Here is a 19,211-nt window from a genome sequence, read left to right as displayed (position 1 = left end):
CTGGTTTTAACACTAAAATTCACTACAATAACAAAATAACCAGAAAAATCACACTATCATCCATGCAGGATTAAAAACTAAGAGTAGAATGAAACTTCCCTTATTCTGCTAAAAGGATATTCAAAAAAATCATAGCAAACATCATTCTTTTCAAAAAAATTTTTAATTTAATTTTCAATTACTGTTGACATATATTAGTTTCAGATGTATTACATAGTGATTTTATAAAGTGATCATCTTGATACGTGTAATACCCATCTGACAGCATGACAGCATTATTAACTACATTCCCTATGCTGTATTTTATATCCCTGTGACTATTTTTATAACTGACAATTTGTACTTCTTAATCCCTTTCACTTTTTTCACCTAATCCCCCCAAACTTCTTCCCTTCTGGTGACCATAGTTTGTTTTTTGGATTCCACAGATAAGTGAAATCATATGGCATTTGTCTTTCTCTGTCTGACTTATTTCACTTAGCATAATATCCTGTAAGTCCATCCATGTTGTCCCAAATGGTAAGAGTTCATTCTTTTTTATGGCTGAGTAATATTCCATTGCAAACACCATTCATTTTAAATTTATTCGACAAACCTTTATTTTGTATTTTTTAAAACATAGGTTGTTTTATAATATATATGTCAATTAAAATGGTAGAAATTAAGAAGTTAGTTTATACTGTATTGTTTTTTATTCTTTGTCAGTGATCTTACATAAAATAGTTACCCCTATACAACAAAAGAGAACTCATCTAGAATTCTACTCTAACTAAGAAAGTATCTTTCATGATCATCAAGCCTCATTAATGTTTTGGAGATTACAGAAAATAAAGAAACATAAATAAGTTCTATTGTTGGGACGTTTTATCATATGGAATATTTGTTCTCATGAATGCCTCTAACACTTTGAAACTTACAAAAGAAAAGATGTTCAGAACTGAAGAACAGACTAAGATATTCTCCAAATGGTATTTTTTAAAACTGTACTTATTTGAGTGACATTGGATAACAAAATTATATAGGTTTCAGGTGCACAGTTCTGTAATACATCATCTGTACATTGTATTGTATGTTCACCCCAAGCCAAGTCTCTTTTCATCAGCAAACATCATCCTTAATGGTGAAATGCTGAAAGCTTTCCCCCTAAGATCAGAAATGGTATAAAGATGACTCCAATCAGTACTTCTCTTCAGCTACATGTGCTGAGGGTCCAGGACAGTGCAATGAAGCAAGTTCAAGTGTGTATGGAAAAGAAGGGCTTGTAGCGAGCCTGACAAGGGCAGTGACCACGTAACCACACAGAATAGTCTGATCATAAATTTCCTAACTGGGCAGGTCATGGGGCGTAGTCACATTCTGGGCCTATCGATACCTTAATAAAAGGTCAATCTTTGCCTTAAGGGAGGCCTGTCCACTGTTTTTGTGCATCTAAGAGAACATCCCCTTGGAATGTCAGTAACTATCTTTTCCAGACCCCTCAGAGGTGTAACCACCCCCCTTCACAGGACACCCCAAAAACTCCTCACTTCCCTGTTGTCCTGTACCATCTCTATTCACTGTTAACTATCCCGTACCCACTGATGTAAAACAAGTATGGATCTCTCCGTTTTGCTTTTTATCCAAGCCTGGAGACACCTCCCCTTTGTTTCTCCAGCCTTCTTACCACTAAGGAAGTGCATGGAACTTCCTTTGATTCTAAATGTATAAAAAGGAAATGCAGGCTGCTCTTGGTTGGGGGCCGTCCTGCACTTAAGGAAGGAAGATGGTGGTAAAGATGAAAAAGTCGCTGGAGCTGATCAACTCTAGGCTCCAGCTTGTTAGGAAAAGTGGAACGTACGTGCTAGGGTACAAGCAAACTCTGAAGATGATCAGACAGGGCGAAGAGAAATGGGTCATCCTCGCCAACAACTGTCCAGCCCTGAGGAAATCTGAAATGGAGCGCTATACCATGTTGGCCAAGACTGGTGCCCGTCACTACAGTAGCAGTAACACTGAATTGGGCACGGCGTGTGGAAAATACTACCGAGTATGCACACCGGCTATCATTGGTCCAGGTGGTTCTGGTACCGCTAGAAGCATGCCAGAATAGACTGATGAGAAACAAATCATGCAAAATTTTTTTGTAATAAAACTGGCCATAGCTTGGTTTAAAAGCTGAAAGGAAAGGAAAAAAAAAAGAAGAACAAACTGCAAACTTGCCATTCTCCAGAGCATTTTCTCAATCTTCAAGATTTTGCTCTGGGTCAGTCCTCAATTTTTTGGCTCAAACACTTACGAAATGTTATCTATAGATTTGGACTCACTTTCATTTACAAAAGAAATACACAGCAACTGTTTGTACATAACGATAACAATTAAAAAGGAATATTTAGAACACAATTTTTAAATGGCAATGTCTACCAGCCCAAAGAGAAGCACACAAACCCATCAAACAGACTAGGAAGTCAACAGATTTATGAACAGCTGGTTTAGAACAAAGGTGGCACTTCAGAGCAGTGGAGATATAGGGCCGTCTCACTAAACAGCATGGGGTCAACTGGAGAGCCATTTGGAAAATAAACTAATCTTACACTGTACACAAAATTCAACTGCAAACGGACTGAGGATGACCTAAAAAATATATCATAGAATTCTCCTCTCCTCTGGCTTCAAACTGAGTTCGGCCAATGGGAGACATTGGCGTGAAAGGAGATAAAGTCCGGATATTAATGCCCCAGGGCCTGCCCTGCCGGCTGTCATGAGCTGTGGACATCCCTCCTTACGGGACACAGTTCCACACAGCTATCCTCTTCCGGCTGAGGCAACAGCTCTTCGCATGGCTCCTTTAAAGATCAAGTTGTATCAAGTGCTCTCAGTCATCACTAGAGCCGGTTACTGTACAACTAACATTTGTTTTCTAAACTCCATCCACATGTTTGTAAATTGTCCCCTTATTAAAACTCTCAGAATATCTAGTTTGAGGGCCTTCTGCTTCTGGCTAGACTCGGACTAAATCAGGCATTATCTAAAAAAGCTCAAAATATGAGTTAAAAATGTGCATATTCTCTCACCCAGGAATCCCCCTCCTAGTTCTATACCTCACAGAAAGGCGTGCTAGGGGCGCTGGGTACGTGCCCAGTGCTGTTCACTGAAGCAACCAGTGTTCATAATGTTCCAGTTTCCAAACTGGAAAAAACAGATGTCCAAACACATTTAGATTAAAAAAAAAAAACAGGTCAAAAAAACCTCATAATGGAATAATACAGTCAAACAAAAATGAACAATGTCAACAGTTGAATAGGGCAAATGGCGTCTTTGCATAATCATGAAAATAGTTTTGATTTCACGGACCCCCCCGAAAGTCTTGGGACAAAACCCAGGAGTCCACAGATCACATTTTGAAAATTATTAAATTATAACATAAAGCAATATGAATGGCTCTTTAAAATGTTGTTGTTGGCAGCCGTCCGTCTCGAGAGACGATGGTGTAGCTTCTTAAGAGTCTATCTGCACCGCCGAGAATGGTTGTGCAGTCCGACTCGGGAGTGACACGGTATCTGTCTCCTCCCGTGTTGAATCGACATCTTGCGATGACGCTGGAGTGTCCTCTCCAGTGAAGCTGAAGCTACAGAGCCTGGACAGGGTGATATGGAGGGTCTGCTGTTGCCCATGCAGCAGACCCCCCCTCTCTTCGCAGCTGAAGGGTCCAAGGGAAAGACGGAGTCAATACAGCTTGGCTTCAGGTGCGCCGCAGGAGTTGCCGGTGTTGACTACAACGTCAAACCGCCTTAGGGACTCCGACTCCGGATTTTCTGTTGGGGTTTACTCCCTTAGCCTTTCCCCTGAAGAGGTATGCCGCAAGGCAGCGGAGGTTTTTTGGAGTCAGAGTTTTCCTTCTCTGATGTGCCCTGACTGGAAGATCGAACCAGCGACACTTAGCTCGCAGGCTGACGCTCAATCCACTGAGCCAAACCAGCCGGGGTTCTTTAAAATGTAATGCTGAGCAAACAAACAAATCAATAAAAAGTAGACAGAAAAGGCTATATAAGATTCACTCACATAAAAATTCATAAACAGGCAAAACTCAACTATATTGTTTAGGAATGCATGCTTAGTTGATAAAACACACTGGAAGATTTTAAGATACTTCTCAGTAATTGATAGTCCAAGGAGACAAAAATTAGTAATGCTATAGAAGCTTTAAAAAATTAAAAATCTTGGTCTAAGAACTATATACAAAACCCCACACCCAACAATAACAGAATATGCCTTCTTTACAAACACATATAGAACATTCATACAAACTGACAATATACTATTGTCAGTTGCAATTAATTTTGACTGCAATGCAATTAATTTAAAAACAACAAAAAGATAATTTAAAAACCAACATTTGGAAGTTTTAAAAGTATACTTTTAAATGGTTCATAGGTTAAAGAAGATATCATAATAGAAGTTAGAAAATATTTAGAACTAAATAATACAAATACTACAGTTCAAAACATGTGAGGTGAACTAAACCAGTTATCAGAGGAAATAGTCACAGCTTTTAAGTGGTTTTATTAGGAAAAAAGTGAATACTGGATGAGAAGATGAGAAGTTGTATGTTGGGGAGAATAAAAGAAACTAAACCTGTTGAATAACCAACTTATTTAAAAGAACATATATGGTATCTTATCTATAGAAACACATATGTCCAAGAAGGTCCTACCCAAGTTATTAGTGTCAATATCCTGGCACCTCAACTGATCAATTTCAACTGACCAGTTAATTGCAAAGCCCCACACATATCTATCACAATGCTAGCAATCATAGCTATCCACAGCCCTATTCTCCTAACATAGGATTTCTTCAGTGTCAAGTGCTCCAACTTGAATCTTAGGTAGAAACCCTTTCTCCATTCCACTAACTGAGCCATGATCCTCACAAACCCTCCCTTCTGCTGTGACCTTCATATTTGAAGAAAAACTCAGATTTTCCTTTTTTATACGACCAAGGGGTTCATGCTTTTGAAAGGAAACTCAAATTCACTCAGGTTGTACCTAAGTTGGAAAAACTCAAACTCAATAAAAGACACTTGCACAGAAAGCTGTAGCAGTATCATGAAGCATGACTACAAAGAAAATGCCTTTTCTTTCACTCCTCTTACCCACAATCCCCTTCCCCTTTCTATTTTTCCTTCTTTCCCCCCGGTTGCAGGCACCTCCAGGGTCCAAGGTGGGGAAGCAAAGTGAAGATGGCAGGAAAAGAGCCTGGTTCCTTTCCACATCCCGGTTCTCCACATCTTTTTGGCTGTGCCATCACACTTGCAGCCTTCCACAAGTCACTGCACCAGCTGACATTCAAAATCGATCCATAGCTCAAAACTGTGCTGTCAACATTGCGATCTGACCACAATCTTCATTTCCCAGTTTTCTCCCTCTCTCACTCCCATTGCCTTTGCTCCAGACTCCTTCACCTTGTTTGACAAGGGACAGAAGAGAAAGGAACCGTGCAAGCAATGGAGACGCAACAGTGACAGGTCCCCCTGCCTTCACAGACATGGGGCAAGCCTACAAATTTGGCGAAACCACACAGCCAGACAACAATGTGATCCCTACACACATCACATTCGGTCTCAGCTGGATTCTCAATGCTTCTCTCCAATCGTGTTCTTATCTCTGGCTTTTCTTTTCCAAACGTTTCCCATTCCCCTCAAGCCACCTTCCCAAACCTGGTGCCCCATACTCTCTTATTTTACATCCTACCTCATAGCGGGACAAAGAGAGGCCCCTGGGCTTGATTGAAGCTTCTTTGTCATAGGTCATGAACGAGCTATTCATTTCTCAGATCTCCCCATGGCTAGCTCCTTCCTATGGGTCATATTCTAGCTCAAGTGCTACCTTCTCAAGAGCCCTTCCCTGACCTGCTGTGGCAAGTCGGTCTCCTATTCATTCCACCCAGTTTCATTTCCTTACAGGATGTATCAGGAGGGTAGACCTGTCCTGTCCACAACACTCTCCCCAGCGCTCGGTAAATACTCACTAAATAAACTAATTCCTATGGTAAAGCTAGTTCTGATCTGTTAAGTTTTGAATTATGCATGAGCTTCAGTATCGCACCTCTTGCATGAAATTCTTTTTCAAATTCACATCATTACAGCATCAACTTCTCTCTATTTCTCTTCATTCTAAACCTAAGTCCTAGCTCTACCACCTTCTTTACATCTTTGCCAACTACATCTACCATCCCCTTAAACCTGTTTTGTCTTTCTAGATTTTTGTCAGTTCCTGACTTGCATTTTTACTCTCTGCCTCATCCCTTATTATTTTTAATAACTTCTATATGGCCAGTGACATTGTCAGTGACTGCAACATACTTATGTGTCAACCGCTAACCACAGGACAACCCCAGCCTCAATCTTACCCTGAATTGTTTCCTCTTAAAAACCTCAGTCTCATCTTTCCCATTTCCCCACGCCCAGTGACCTTGTTCTTCCTCTTCAGTGAAGCTTCTAAGCTTGCAGACCTTGCACTTTACACTCCTGGATATACACTGGATTTCCTCCCAATTTGCTGTCCATATCCTACTACTCATGCAACTCTTAGTCCCATATTAAACTCCCTGGTCTTTCTGCCACATGCTGTCCCCCATCTTATTATACTCTGGAGTGACACCACAAAAGTCTTCACGTACCATTCAGTATATTTAATTTCAGACTAGCTTATTTAAAATTACGTGTTAAAATTTAAAGCAAAGCAAGATTTGGGGTAAGAGGCTACCTTTAATAGAAATAATGTTAAACAGAGAGTATGGGTAGTCCCTATTCCCATTTGATTATGACCGTACGTATAATTTACATTAATTCCTAGTCACCATGCTTTCCATGACTATTTAGAGAGAATACTTACATAGATAAGTCCTGAATAGTAACGATCCTTCAGATTATGCAAAACAGAAGCTTCGTTCAAGCACGTCAATTCTGCCATATCCTCCACCTTGGAAAACTTAGGCGGGTTCATCTTCTGAATATCATCTTTGTTGACCATTGCTTTCTTTCCATTTTCTGCCAACTCCACCATAACTTCATCTCCCCGTTCTTCTTTGATACTTGCTGCCTCAAAGCCATGGCGTTCTGATGGAATCCACACTAGCTTTTTAGCAGTCCAATCAGCCTGGGTGGCAGGGTTGTAGATGACAGCCCTGTCCACGAAGAGATACCTCTCTGGATCTTCAAGTCCACTTCTCTGTGCCATTGTAAACAGAAGGATCCAAGAGCAATTGCCTCTATGACAAGAGAAGGATAAAGTTAGATACTTAGAAATATAAAATGATTCACAAATTTTACTCTTCTAAGAAACTTAAAATAAAACCTTTGGTAAACAGGAAGCATAAACTTTGAGTTAAGAAGCTGGGGTAGTCCTCTTGACAGCCATACTAACCAAGTTTCCAAGGTAAATTTCAGGGGTGACCACAAATTACGACTCTGGTTGTCTGAAGACCACTCAAGACATGCCCTCAGTACTGAAGGCTGAAAAGCAAGTGGAAGGAAAAAGCAAAGTTCCAGTTTGACCTTTTCTCCCCTTCATCTCCTCTTTCACCCTCACCACAAATCAAACAGAGTTAGGAAGGGAAGAGAGAATGAAGAAAAAGAAAACAATTCGTAATACAAGGCCTATGGAGTAGTTCCAGAATTCGTGTGACCACCAGGATATAGCTACAAAGCACACGAGGAATGCCAGAAGAGCAACACACAGGGTCTAAAACGAGTCTCCCATTCAACCCTCAGACAAACTACTCAAAGTTCTTCCTTACGAATACTCCCAGCAGTCCCCCTATAGCTTACCTATGGTCAACATGGTCTTAACGTGCTCAAATAAGGCCACAGAGGACAAACGTAACTGGGCTTCACATGACAGCCTTTCAAGTATGTGATGGGAGCTATTCAGGTCTCCACTCCCATCCTGCAGCTGCTCCCGCTCCCTCTGTCTCCTCTTCAGCATTCCATCCTTCATCAAGACTCATTCCACTACCCTGAGCTCTTGCCTCTCAAGGGACTCCATGTGCTTATGCCCCTTCAGAGTGTGGGACCCAAAAGCAAACACAATGTTCCAGATATAGCCTCCCCAGTGCAGAAGAAAAAGGAACCTTTAACAACCGTAGATCTGCATTAGTAAAAGCTGTTTCTGGGACTTTTACAATCAATGTATCTCAAGACTTACTTGGCATATTTAGCATTCATTCACTGTTGGCTCATAATGAGCTGTCAGCTGAAGCTCCATACATGCTGCTCCAAGTCACCCCCCCCCCCGTACTTGTACAATTGGCTTTTGGATCAAATAACAAGATTTTACATTGATCACTCACCATCCTGATGTGACTCATCACTCCTACTTGACAACATCTTTTTGGAATCCAATATCATCATTAAACACTTTTGTTATTACTGCAAATTCCAGGTTATTACAAACTTCATAAGCATGGGTTCCATCCACGACTCCATCCAAATCAATGCAAGAAGCCAACTGAGTACCCACCCTTCCTCTGTCAAATCCTCCCAACTTCTCCCACCCCCCAGAAATGATGGGGATTCTTTGTAGGCAAGATAGAAGGCTGCAAAGTCAACCATAAAGTAGTCCAAAGTTGTTAAGAGGTTCTTACCTTGTCCATAGATAAATTTCAAACTAAAATGGTATAAAAATGTTGTACACTTACTGTATGTGTGTGTATCTGTGCTTTTCTAAAAGAACACTCATGACTTTCTTCAGATTCTTAAAGGGATCAATTTGTGTCCTAAAAGATGAATCACTGATAGCGGGTGCAGATACTACCCCTCCCTTTCCCTCTAGTAAGAATTTACTACAGTCAAGTAACTAAAGACACTTCAGAAATTATTTGTTACAATGTAATGCATTATGAACACCCATGCTCTAGAGCATCAATTCAGTGTGCTGCAAGGATTGTTAAAACATACAACAGGATTGTTAAAACATGCAATATCTGAATATTTAGTAAGGGCCACTGACCTATTGTCCCTTAAACAGCCAACACAACAATAGCTATTTGGTGTGAATGAATCAAAATTATAGCTCTATTTTTGTCAGATTGGCAAAAAATATATTTTTTGGTACGCCACAGAATTTTAGTGATTAATTTATGTGTGCCATGGGATGAAAAAGGTCGAAACCACTGTTTTAGAGCGCGGTTCTCAAACTCTGGTGTGTACATCAGCAACACCTACAAAACTCATTAAAATACAGATTGCTGGGCCCCAACCACAGTTTCTGATTTACTTAAATCTGGGGTGCAGCACAGTAATTTGCATTGTTAACAAATTCCCAGATGACGCTGATGCTGCCGGTCCCAGGGCCACAGTTGGAGAATCGGGGACCGCACTTTTGAGAATCACTGCTCCGTAGTTCTCTGGCTGCCAAGAGAAGCCACTGTTACTAACAGGTATTTGAGGTAGAAAAGAAAGGCTGAAGACCAATGTTCTAGACTAATTCATACCAAGTTTTGAAGACTATGCTAATGTTTTAAGGATAATGAACTTGGATAAAATAAAATCACAAAACAAAATGAGAAAAAAAAAACACAAAACGTGTCACATTAAGTAAGACTTCTACAAATAAAACTGCTAACATGATTTTTAAGTAAACTTGCATTTGCCTTCTTACAGAAAATATTCATGGACAAACATGCATTCTGTCTGAAGAATGGTTTCAAAAGCCCATTACCTCTACGGACTACTCCATAAGATTATCAACAAGTTTTCTGTCTTTCCAAATTAAACACTAAACACTGCTAAGGAGGAGGCATGGCTTTGGAGTGGGGCTTATCCTAGAGGAATTTGGAGACAACCAGACACACACTCTGCCTAAAGGCCAGTCTATCAAAAGTGAAAATATCCAACTGTAACAAAACATGATAACAAGTTACTCTTCTTATTCTTGTCAGGTATTAACTGTCTACCCTGTACAACACTTAGGAAACTGTCTGCTGCCAGTAGGCCCATACACGTGTCTTTAATTTTACATTGGGTATGCTTAAATTTAGCAGGTAACTCTAAATTAGAATACTTTAGGATTATTTCTAGAGCAGGTCTTTTTTTAAAAAAAGTAAATTATGTACAGTAGTCCCTTTCTATATTGCAGCTCACTTATTGCGGCCTCACTGTATCGTGGGATTTTTAAAAATATTTTATTTAATTATTTATCGCAGATTTTTCGCTATATCGCGGGATTTTGCAGTACTACATATGTATGTTGTTAAAGTTACGTAGGTTTAAGAGTGTAGAATATGTTTAAGAACATAAGTAGTGTTTATAAAGTGTGGGAAAGGTTAATAAGGGAGTGGGAAAGGTTAATAAGGGACTGGGCATGGTTTGTAAGTGTGTGGGAAGGGTTTATAAAGCCTTAAAGTATATATAAATACTAAAATAAATGTAAGGTTCCTACTTCGCAGATTTTCATTTATTGCGGAGGGTCTAGAACGTAATATCCGCGATAAGTGAGGGAATACTGCATTTAAAAACTGATTAAATCAGCGCTATTTTGGTGGGGAAATGCTTATAAATTAAGAAAAATCCAATAGATCACAAGTGTAATTACAAAATGTTCCCAGTTTCGTGGGTGAAAATTACATATACATGTTTTTTTTTTAAGGTGGGGAACAAATTAACCATGGGTCTTCACTGGGTAGTGGGATTGATTACATATTTTTACTTTTCCAGTGTTTCCTACAACTAACTAAACACTGTGATGTGTCCCTTACTATCTTTTCTTGTTCCTTTTCCTGTTCCTTGCTATCTCGTAAGCACTCAGTCTAATCCCTGGTCCAAGAAGGGGTGCTATACTCACTGATCAAACACTACATGAGTGGTCCCTACCCCCTCATAGTAAGTTCTCCTCCACAACCAAGAACCTACCATTCCTTTAAATCCTGACCCAGATGACACACTTTCAGAATTCTTTCCAGATCCATCTGGCAATTTAATCCTTATCCTTCTAACATTTTGTGTTGCTTTTCTGGCATTTTTCTTGCCCTCCCTTGCACTGTCCCAGAGGGCTTAGCAGGTAGTAGGTACTCAAACTGTTGTTTACTTTATCGTGTTCTGAGGCCAGTGAAGATTTTTTTGTTCATTTTCACTCTTCACTTGTGATTGCCAAATATGTTGTATTTTTTTCATTCCATTGTACATTTGCGACCCAATCTTGATAATACTGGTATTTACCAGTGAACCACTCCCAAATGCTTTGCCTTGCAGAAAGGGTAACACCATGATTTTTAAAATAGAAAATACTGTTGTTATATGTAACTAATTATGGCCAGACACTACTTACTCTAAGCAGTTTACATATATCAACTCAATCCTCACAACAGCCCTGTGAGGTAGGTACTATTTATATCTTCATTTTACAGATGAGGAACCTGAGGTACAGAGAAAGCCAAAAACCAGCCCAAGGTCACAGAGCTAAGAAGTAGCAGAGCCAGGATGAAACCCAGAGTGCAGCCCCTGAGTTTATTCTCCAGTGATAGAAGGTGAGAGGGAAGGAATTTTGAAGGGTATGATGTACACTATATACTGTCTCTCTACAAAAGAAAAACCCTGTCGATTATGGCTTCAAGAGTACAGGTTCCGCCAATGAACACACTTGTACAATCTGGAAAATGCTTTATATTTTATAGAAAAAAAAAAAAAAACACCTTATACTTAGGGGGAAAAAGAATAAACAGGAACCTCTTGGTATCATTTGAAATAACTGCCTTATTAGAGTTAAATCGTTTATCTGTGTAGTGAAAACCCCACACCCTTCATTGGTTTTAGGTGCACACACTTCCGAGCTCCCTCCCACTATACCATTTTTGACTTCCAATGAAATGCCACACAGAAAATTTCTCAACTGCCTCCCAGCACCTCCTATAGGTAGGTATCCTGGAAAACAATTCAATTTTATGAATATCTTGTACAAAAAGTCAAACAAAAACGATGGACAAATATTCCATGATAGAGCATCTCTATAAGACAGACACACTAAAACAGAATTGTTCCAATTTGTGTAATGCTACTGTTGAGTTTGCTTGCACTACAGAGACATCGTGCAAGTCTGTTAATTTATCAATATTCTGCTTAATCAAATGAGCACAAATACAAACCAAATGCAAAAGGGGACACTATGGCTATTCATGGTCTGCACCAACTCCCAGCTGATATTTGTGTCACAGATTTCTGAAATGTGAATCCAACCCCAGGAATTTTAATTCACATATGATGAGAAAGTACATAAGCCGCAGTAGCATATAGTCTTTCACCATCCAACATGCCCTTCAAAATTTCCTCCATCTCACCTTCCATCCAGTCTGTCTTTGTAATTATTTCCCCAAGGAGACCAAATGAAAAGCCAGGCTCTCAGGTCACATCCCTTTGCAGCAAAAGCTCCTGCTATATCGCACAATTACACCATATGCTTTCTCCAGATAAGAACGGGGAAGCACTGAATTTAAGATGCAGAAGTAAGGAGATGCATAAAATGGCCACTTTTCCAGAATCTGAGACAGACAGGGCATACGTAAACACCAAAAGCACGGGACTAAAAGAATAATTAATAAAGATAGACTGATGAAGGAAATAAAACAATAAATAGATTAAAGTTTTCCAGAGTGAGATACTATCAAGCATAATTAAGCCTGACTCAAGGATCTTCAGTTTCAATGTTAAAAAACAAAATCTCAGCAAAGCCAAAGTATTATATTTAGTATTATATTATTCAGCGAAAACAGCAGTCTTTGTTTCATTTGCAGTCTGGATCTACCCCGCCTGCTCTCCCCTACCCCACCCCACCCCACCCCCTTCCACCAACCGCAGTGATCTTGAAGGGAGCTGCAGAGGCCCTAAGAAACAGATAACGGTCATAGGCAGAGGCCACGTTCCCCAGACCTCCCTGGCTGAGCTCAAACCCACGGAGCAGCCAACCTCCCTCCTAAGGCCCTAGTTCCCAGGCAGGCCAGGCTGGGGGCCTCCCGGGTCCCTGGGCCGCACCCGCCCGCCACAGGCCCACAAAGCCCCGCACACGCCAGGACTGCGCGGCTTCAACTTCCCTCCGACCCCATTCCAGTTTGATTTTCTGGGATCCGGGTGTGACCCCAGATGCAGAGGGCCAGGAAGACTCCGCGGCGAGCCATTCCCAGATCACTCACACAATAAAGGGATCCCGAGGCGAGGGCTGACCCTCCCCCCGGCCGCTCTGCTGCAGCGCGCCCCCGCCACATTTCCCGCCTCGCCCCCAAGCCGCCGGGCCCTCGCCCGGCGTCCACCCCGGGCCCCGCGGACTACGTAGTGCTTTATAAGACGTCCCCTCCCGCTCTCCTTCAAGAGAACCAGCAGAGCCCGACCTTGCCCACACCGGGGGCCGGCGCCTCAGACCCTCACCCGCCGCGCGCTTTCCGGGCAGCGCAGAGCCCCTGCCCTCCGGTTCCTCCAGCCCACAGGTCCGGGGCGCTCCGCCCGCCTTCCGAGCCCTTGGCGAACCCCTTACCGTACCCGGGGTGCCCGACCTGGCCTAACCCCCAGGACCCGCCAGGAGCCCTTCATGTCGAGTCTCCCCACCCCCAACCAGGATCGCGCTTTACAGCCCGCCCAGGACTCCCTCCCCTCCTGGGAGGCAGATTCAGACTCGCGGGACACCCTGGGCCCTACCAGGGCACCAGACCCCCAAACCCTGGGGCACTCGCACCCCACACAACGAGTGCCAGCTCCCTACATCCCCACCCCCTAGATCTCCATCCCCAGCCCCCCAGGGGTCGTTCTACCGCACATCCAGGCCCTGATCCCTGCAGGGGGTCTCACTCTCAAGGACTTCGTTCCCTGCCATTCCAGGGGTCTCTCCACTCACTGCGGTTCCGTACCTCACTCCTCAGGTCCCTTCCTGGATGAATCTACGACCCCGCAGCACAGATCCTCCGCCTAGAGCCCCTCTAGCTTCCCCTCCGCTCCCGATTCGGCTCCGTTCCTGCTGTCCAGAGCCAACGGGCCCCCCAACCCGGGATCCTTCCCTCCCCGACAAACCGTCCCTCGGCCCTCCGCCGCCGCACTCGGACCGGGACAGTCGCACCTCTCACCTTCAGCTGAAGATGGTGGCGCCGGCGCACGTTCCGAGCCGCGACCACAGATACAGCGCCTCAGTCCCAAACCCACCGCTGCCTCCGCCGGGCTCCTTTAGCACTGCTGCTCGGGACTGCCCCACCCACCCCCAGCCTCATTGGGCCAGCTCCACGCCCGTCACCGCCGCCCCCAGACCCACTGGTCCGTTTGAGCGCCCATCTCCAAGGGAAGACGTTAGCAACGCGAACGAAGCTACCTTCCCAATGTCCGCGCCCTCCACCCACCTGAAATTATGCTCATTGGCTCCCGCTCCAAGCCTTAACCGCCGAAACCCCAATCTCATAGGCTATTCTGTACGCCCGTCACATATTCCGGGAGGTGCGGCCGGAGCAGTCGCGAGCGATTGGCTGGCTAGGGAAGAGATGGACAGCTGAGTTGGCAGAACGCCCGGTGATCCCGCAGGGCAGCGAGTGCGGACTCTGCTGGGGCCGGGGCAGTGCGGACAGTAGGGCAGGTGTGCCGCGGCAGGAGGACAGAGCTTCCCCCTGACGCGCCTCGCCTTGACGTCGGGCCGCCGCGGCAGCCCACTCGAGCGTCTTGCTTTCCGCTCTGCTTGCTGCAGCCCGTGTGTCCCGTAGCAGGACCGGCTTCCACCGCGGAGTCTCGGGCTCTAGCGCTGCCGGCGGAGGCGGGGCAGGAGCGCGGTCCAGAGGCCTTACGTCACCCCCGGGGCTGCTGGGGGTGGGGACCGCGACTCCGCGGCTCACCTGCAGTGGGGGAGGGGAGGCAGGGCTCCGGGTACAGCTCTGCCCATGCGCACTGGCTCTCCCCGGTCCCCCGACTGCGCTCCACGATCCGGCCACTGTCTCCACTCTGGAATCCTAGGTTCGCCCTGCCCAGGTCTGCCGAGCGCTGGACACAGGACAGCTTCCTCCCGCTGCCGCAGTTCTACTGTTTTCAAGGGGAGGGGACTTCCTACCCAGCCTCCAGCTGGGCTTACATTCCTGAAGAATGTGAAACCAACTGGCCTTGGAGAGAAGGCTTGGGAAAGGGACTTGATTCACCTCATTCATTTGTTCATTCATACATTCGTTCATTCATCAAATGGAGTTTCCTACGTGAGAGGGGCTATGAGGAGGTTCTGCTAGACTGTCAAATCCCCTTAGGGCCGATAAGCTTTTCAAAATCCTTAGAAATGTTTGAGACTTGAAAAAAAAAAAAAGGCTCCAAAATAAGGAATCTGGAAAAATAAAAATAAAAACTATCTAGTGGAATGTCTACAGAATCTAGTCAACTGCATGACTCAAATAATTATATATAGCTATAATAAAGTTTAAGTCACAAGAATAAAAGGAATGATTTATTTTTGCAAAAACATAATAAAAATTCTTTGAAAAAATTTTACAGCAAGATACAGTTACTTCACGTTGGATATGGGTGCATTTTAATATGTGTGACATGATGTAAGTGGCTAAGCCTAGGAAACTTCCAGCCTGGTTTAAAAAAAAAGTGACTAAAGCAAAGAGCAAAACAAGGCAGGAAATGATAAGGAAGGGTTGGTGGAATTCAGAGACAGTTCCAAGGCAGCCAGTTGCAGCCCTTCCTGGGGAAATCTGAATCAGGTCCTATGTTGTCCTTTGTTCTAGTGCATTGGGTCCCCCTACCCCCCATCCCCGCCTGCTGGGTAAGCTGCCCCTTGTCCAGGTGTCTTGTGACTTGGCTCCATAAAGAGATCTATCCTTAATGCAGTCTGCACACAGAGTACAAGTGAACTGTGCAAAATATGTGAATGATATTCCTATTCTGAATTTTAAAACATTTCTCAGGAAAACCAAAGACTGTCTCTAAGGCCTGAATCTCAGCTTCGTAAGCCACCGAAGTCATTTCTGAATGCACTGTTCTATGCTTAGAGCACCCACATACAAATAGTCCTGTTAGCCACCAAGTCTGTGGTTTCTCATAATTTTTAAAACAAACTCAGTGGACCATCAGAAGAGGAGGGCAGGAAGCTCACTAGAATTAAACATCACAAAGAAGTTAGTTCTGAAGAGAAGTCAATAATAAAGAGAATGGCACTACATGTAACACTAGCCTAGGCATCTCTCCAGCACCTGGGTCCTACATTCCACTGTCTACTAAACATCTCTACCTAGACTGCATAAGTCCCAAATCTATTTTCATCCCACTCTCACTTTATCCCACCACCCAAAAACTCGCTCTTTCCAACTTCCTTTGGCTTGAAACCAGTCTTGAAACTTCTTTGATTCTTTCCTTTCCCTTGCTCCTACATCGTGTCTTCCTCCGCCTCTATTATCCATCCAGGCAGACTCTTCTGACTCCAGTCTCACCCCATGTGCCTCCATTCCAGAATCTGTTGCCATTTCAATGAGGAAAACACAGGATTTAAAACCAGATAGACCTGGCTTTAATCCATCTTTGGCAAATTTCTTAATCTCATCTCTAAAAAAGGGATACAAATATATATGTAAAGGACTCATTCAGTGAATGTGTAACAGAATGATTTACTGGGGATAAAAGTGGCATTATGAACATATAGTTAGGAAACTGTCTTTTTTTCCTAGTCTACTAGTTCATTACAAGAGAGTGACAAAAATTTTCCCTCTCTCCATGGTAATTTTTGCTGGCCATCTAGGCTGAATTTATTCCCAAAAGGAAAAGTTCACAGACCATTGTTTTTCAGAGTCTAGGTCAGAAGTCCAAACTTGTTCCCTTAGGGTAGGTCCTGCCCATGAACCTGTTTTGTTCCATCTGCACAGGGCTGATATGCAGCATTAAAAAGAAAAAGAAAAAAAAAAAAGGAATGGATTCCAACATTTAAAAATCAAGATCAATCCAAAATCATTAGCCATTAGGGAAACACAGATGAAAACCATAATGAGATCCCACTTCACACCCAGTAGAATGACTAATTAAAACGACAGACTGAACAGAAACCCTCAGTCACTTCTGGTGGGAATGTAAAATGGTGCAGCCTCTCCGGAGAATAGTTTGCCAATTTCTTAAAAAGTTAAACTTGACCCACAATTCTACCCTTAGGTATCTACCAAAAAACCAAACAAATGTAAAACATATATGGACATAAAGACTTGCACACAAATGTTCATAGCAGCATTATTCACAACAGCAAAAAGAACGGAATGGTCATCAGCTGGTGAGTGGATAGATGAGATGTGTTACATCCACACAATGAAATATTATTCAGCAAGAAAAAGGAAAGAACTACAGATATGTGCAATAACATGGATGAACCTTGGAAATACGCTCAGTGAAAGAAGCCAGTCACAAAAGACCCCATTTCATATGATCCCGTTTATATGAAATGTCCATAAAAGTCTATGCTATAGAGACAGAAAGGGGAAGAGTAGTTGCCGGAGAAGAGGGACAGCAGAGGGCTTGACAATAAATACACACGAGGTATCTCACTGGGATGAGAAACATATTCTAAAACTATTTATAGTGATGGTTGCACAACTTGGGAAATTCACTTTAAAAGTCATTGTAATTTATACTGTGAATTACATAATTTGCAAAAATATACCTTTATAAAGTAAACTTTTAGATAAAGAAAAAAGGGCTAGCACATGAGAGTCCAGGAAGGCTTCCCTTGAAAAACAGGAAGATCTGGAAATTCAGCAACAATTTATTGATGCCTCACCTGCTGCTCCTTTTTAAACAAAGCTTGTGCTCTCCAGTGTCCCTCAGTTGCCACTGCTCCCTGTTTTATCTTAGAGCTGACTTGCTTTATTTGTTAACATTCTTTGCCTGGTCTTTTTAGGCATTCATTTTAGTGTTTGGTCCCTGTCACACCTGTTGAGGTATTTCATGTCAGTTTATTCCAGAGAGAGAAGAAGGAAGTGGTATTTTTGAGTCGAAGAGCTGCTCCCCTAACTGTGGTGAAGAAGTAGTAGGTTTGGAGTGTCCTTGAGAGGTACAGGCAGGGCCCCTCCTTTCAACAGGACTCCTGGAAGTGGTAGGGCCTTGGGGCACAAGCTGTGGTAACCTTCTCACAGCCCATCCAGGGCAATAATACCTGACCTACATGAATAATCAACTGTGGCATCTTGAAATAAAAGGAGTAATGATAAAAAGAGAGACTCCAGTGAACTGAGGTAGAACCTTCCAGTATTTTCTTGTGCCTCTTAAGCTCTGGATTTTTGGGGGGGAAACTAGAGAATACGTTCCTGAAAATTACTTATTTAAGACCCTATAGAAGGAAGAATGCAGGTCTTTTTAAGCCCAGAAAGAAGTTCAGAGCAGCCAGAACAGAGTGAACAAGCTCGGAGAAGTGGCGCAAGCTGGGACTGAAGAGTTAGGCAGGGCCAGAGTGTATGTATAACCCGTGAGGCCGAATTCCGAGTTTATCCAGAGGAGAATGCGGAACTATGGAAGAGTTTTAATTGGAAGAGTAACGTGACCAGGTTTGTGTTTTAGAAGAATCACTCTGGTCGTAAGGTATAGAATGGGTTCAAGTGGGATCAGGAGAGACCCGTGAAGAGGCTGCTATAGCAAACGGGCCAGCTGAGAGACGAGGCTGACTTGGTCTAAGAAGAGGACCGCAGACAGGAAAGACATGCTCGGAGTTTGGTAATTGCTGTTGCGAGAGTTAAGGGAGTATCTAAGGTACCAAGCCAACGCATGAAGATATTGAAGTGCCTGGCATAGTGCATAAAGATGTCTATAGTGCCTTGCACAATGCTGGACACATTACAAATCGATTCCCTTCCTCCTTCTCATGGCTTCCTGAATTAAACACAATCCCTCACTGTATCCTGTACACACTTTTATAAAAGCACCTGCAAAAATTCCTTACACCTTTTCAAATCCGTCCCTGTACTCATGTGAACTGAGTGTAAATGAATCAGGAGGCTTTGGCTAGAATTAAATGATAAAGGTTTATTCAGGGGTCTTAGGGTTTTGACACCAGAAACACAACTGGGCAATACCCAGAGTGTTCTGAAAAAGAAAAAAAAGCTAAGGGTTCTTATAGTGAGAAGTTCATTCTTGAGAAGAATTAGTCCTGCATTCTTAATTTCTGGATTGGTCTAAAATGATAATCTTCCAGATCCCCAGTGTTCTGGATAATGGATGTCAGGCAGTCTGGGTACATGAACGTTCTTTCCTAAACCCTTCA

The 19,211-nt window shown here is 43.1% G+C and overlaps 1 protein-coding gene and 1 pseudogene across 1 annotated transcript in view; one reads left to right on the top strand and one right to left on the bottom strand.

Moving 5' to 3' along the window:
• MYH10 (myosin heavy chain 10) overlaps nucleotides 1-14,201 on the bottom strand; it is a 139,457-nt gene extending 125,256 nt beyond the window's left edge. The window contains exons 1-2 of the mRNA XM_090291349.1: nucleotides 14,077-14,201; nucleotides 6,870-7,245 (exon numbers count right to left, since the gene is read on the bottom strand). Coding sequence (XP_090147475.1) covers nucleotides 6,870-7,214 — 345 coding nt within the window. The 5' untranslated portion in view covers nucleotides 7,215-7,245; nucleotides 14,077-14,201. The remainder of the gene's footprint in view (nucleotides 1-6,869; nucleotides 7,246-14,076) is intronic.
• On the top strand, nucleotides 1,775-2,158 carry LOC149997605 (large ribosomal subunit protein eL30 pseudogene; annotated as a pseudogene).
• Nucleotides 14,202-19,211: the final 5,010 nt, after the last annotated feature.

Source organism: Furipterus horrens, unplaced genomic scaffold, assembly GCF_987537825.1.
Source record: "Furipterus horrens unplaced genomic scaffold, mFurHor1.1.pri manual_scaffold_11, whole genome shotgun sequence".
Lineage (NCBI taxonomy): Eukaryota > Metazoa > Chordata > Mammalia > Chiroptera > Furipteridae > Furipterus > Furipterus horrens.
This window is presented reverse-complemented; position numbering and strand designations above follow the sequence as displayed.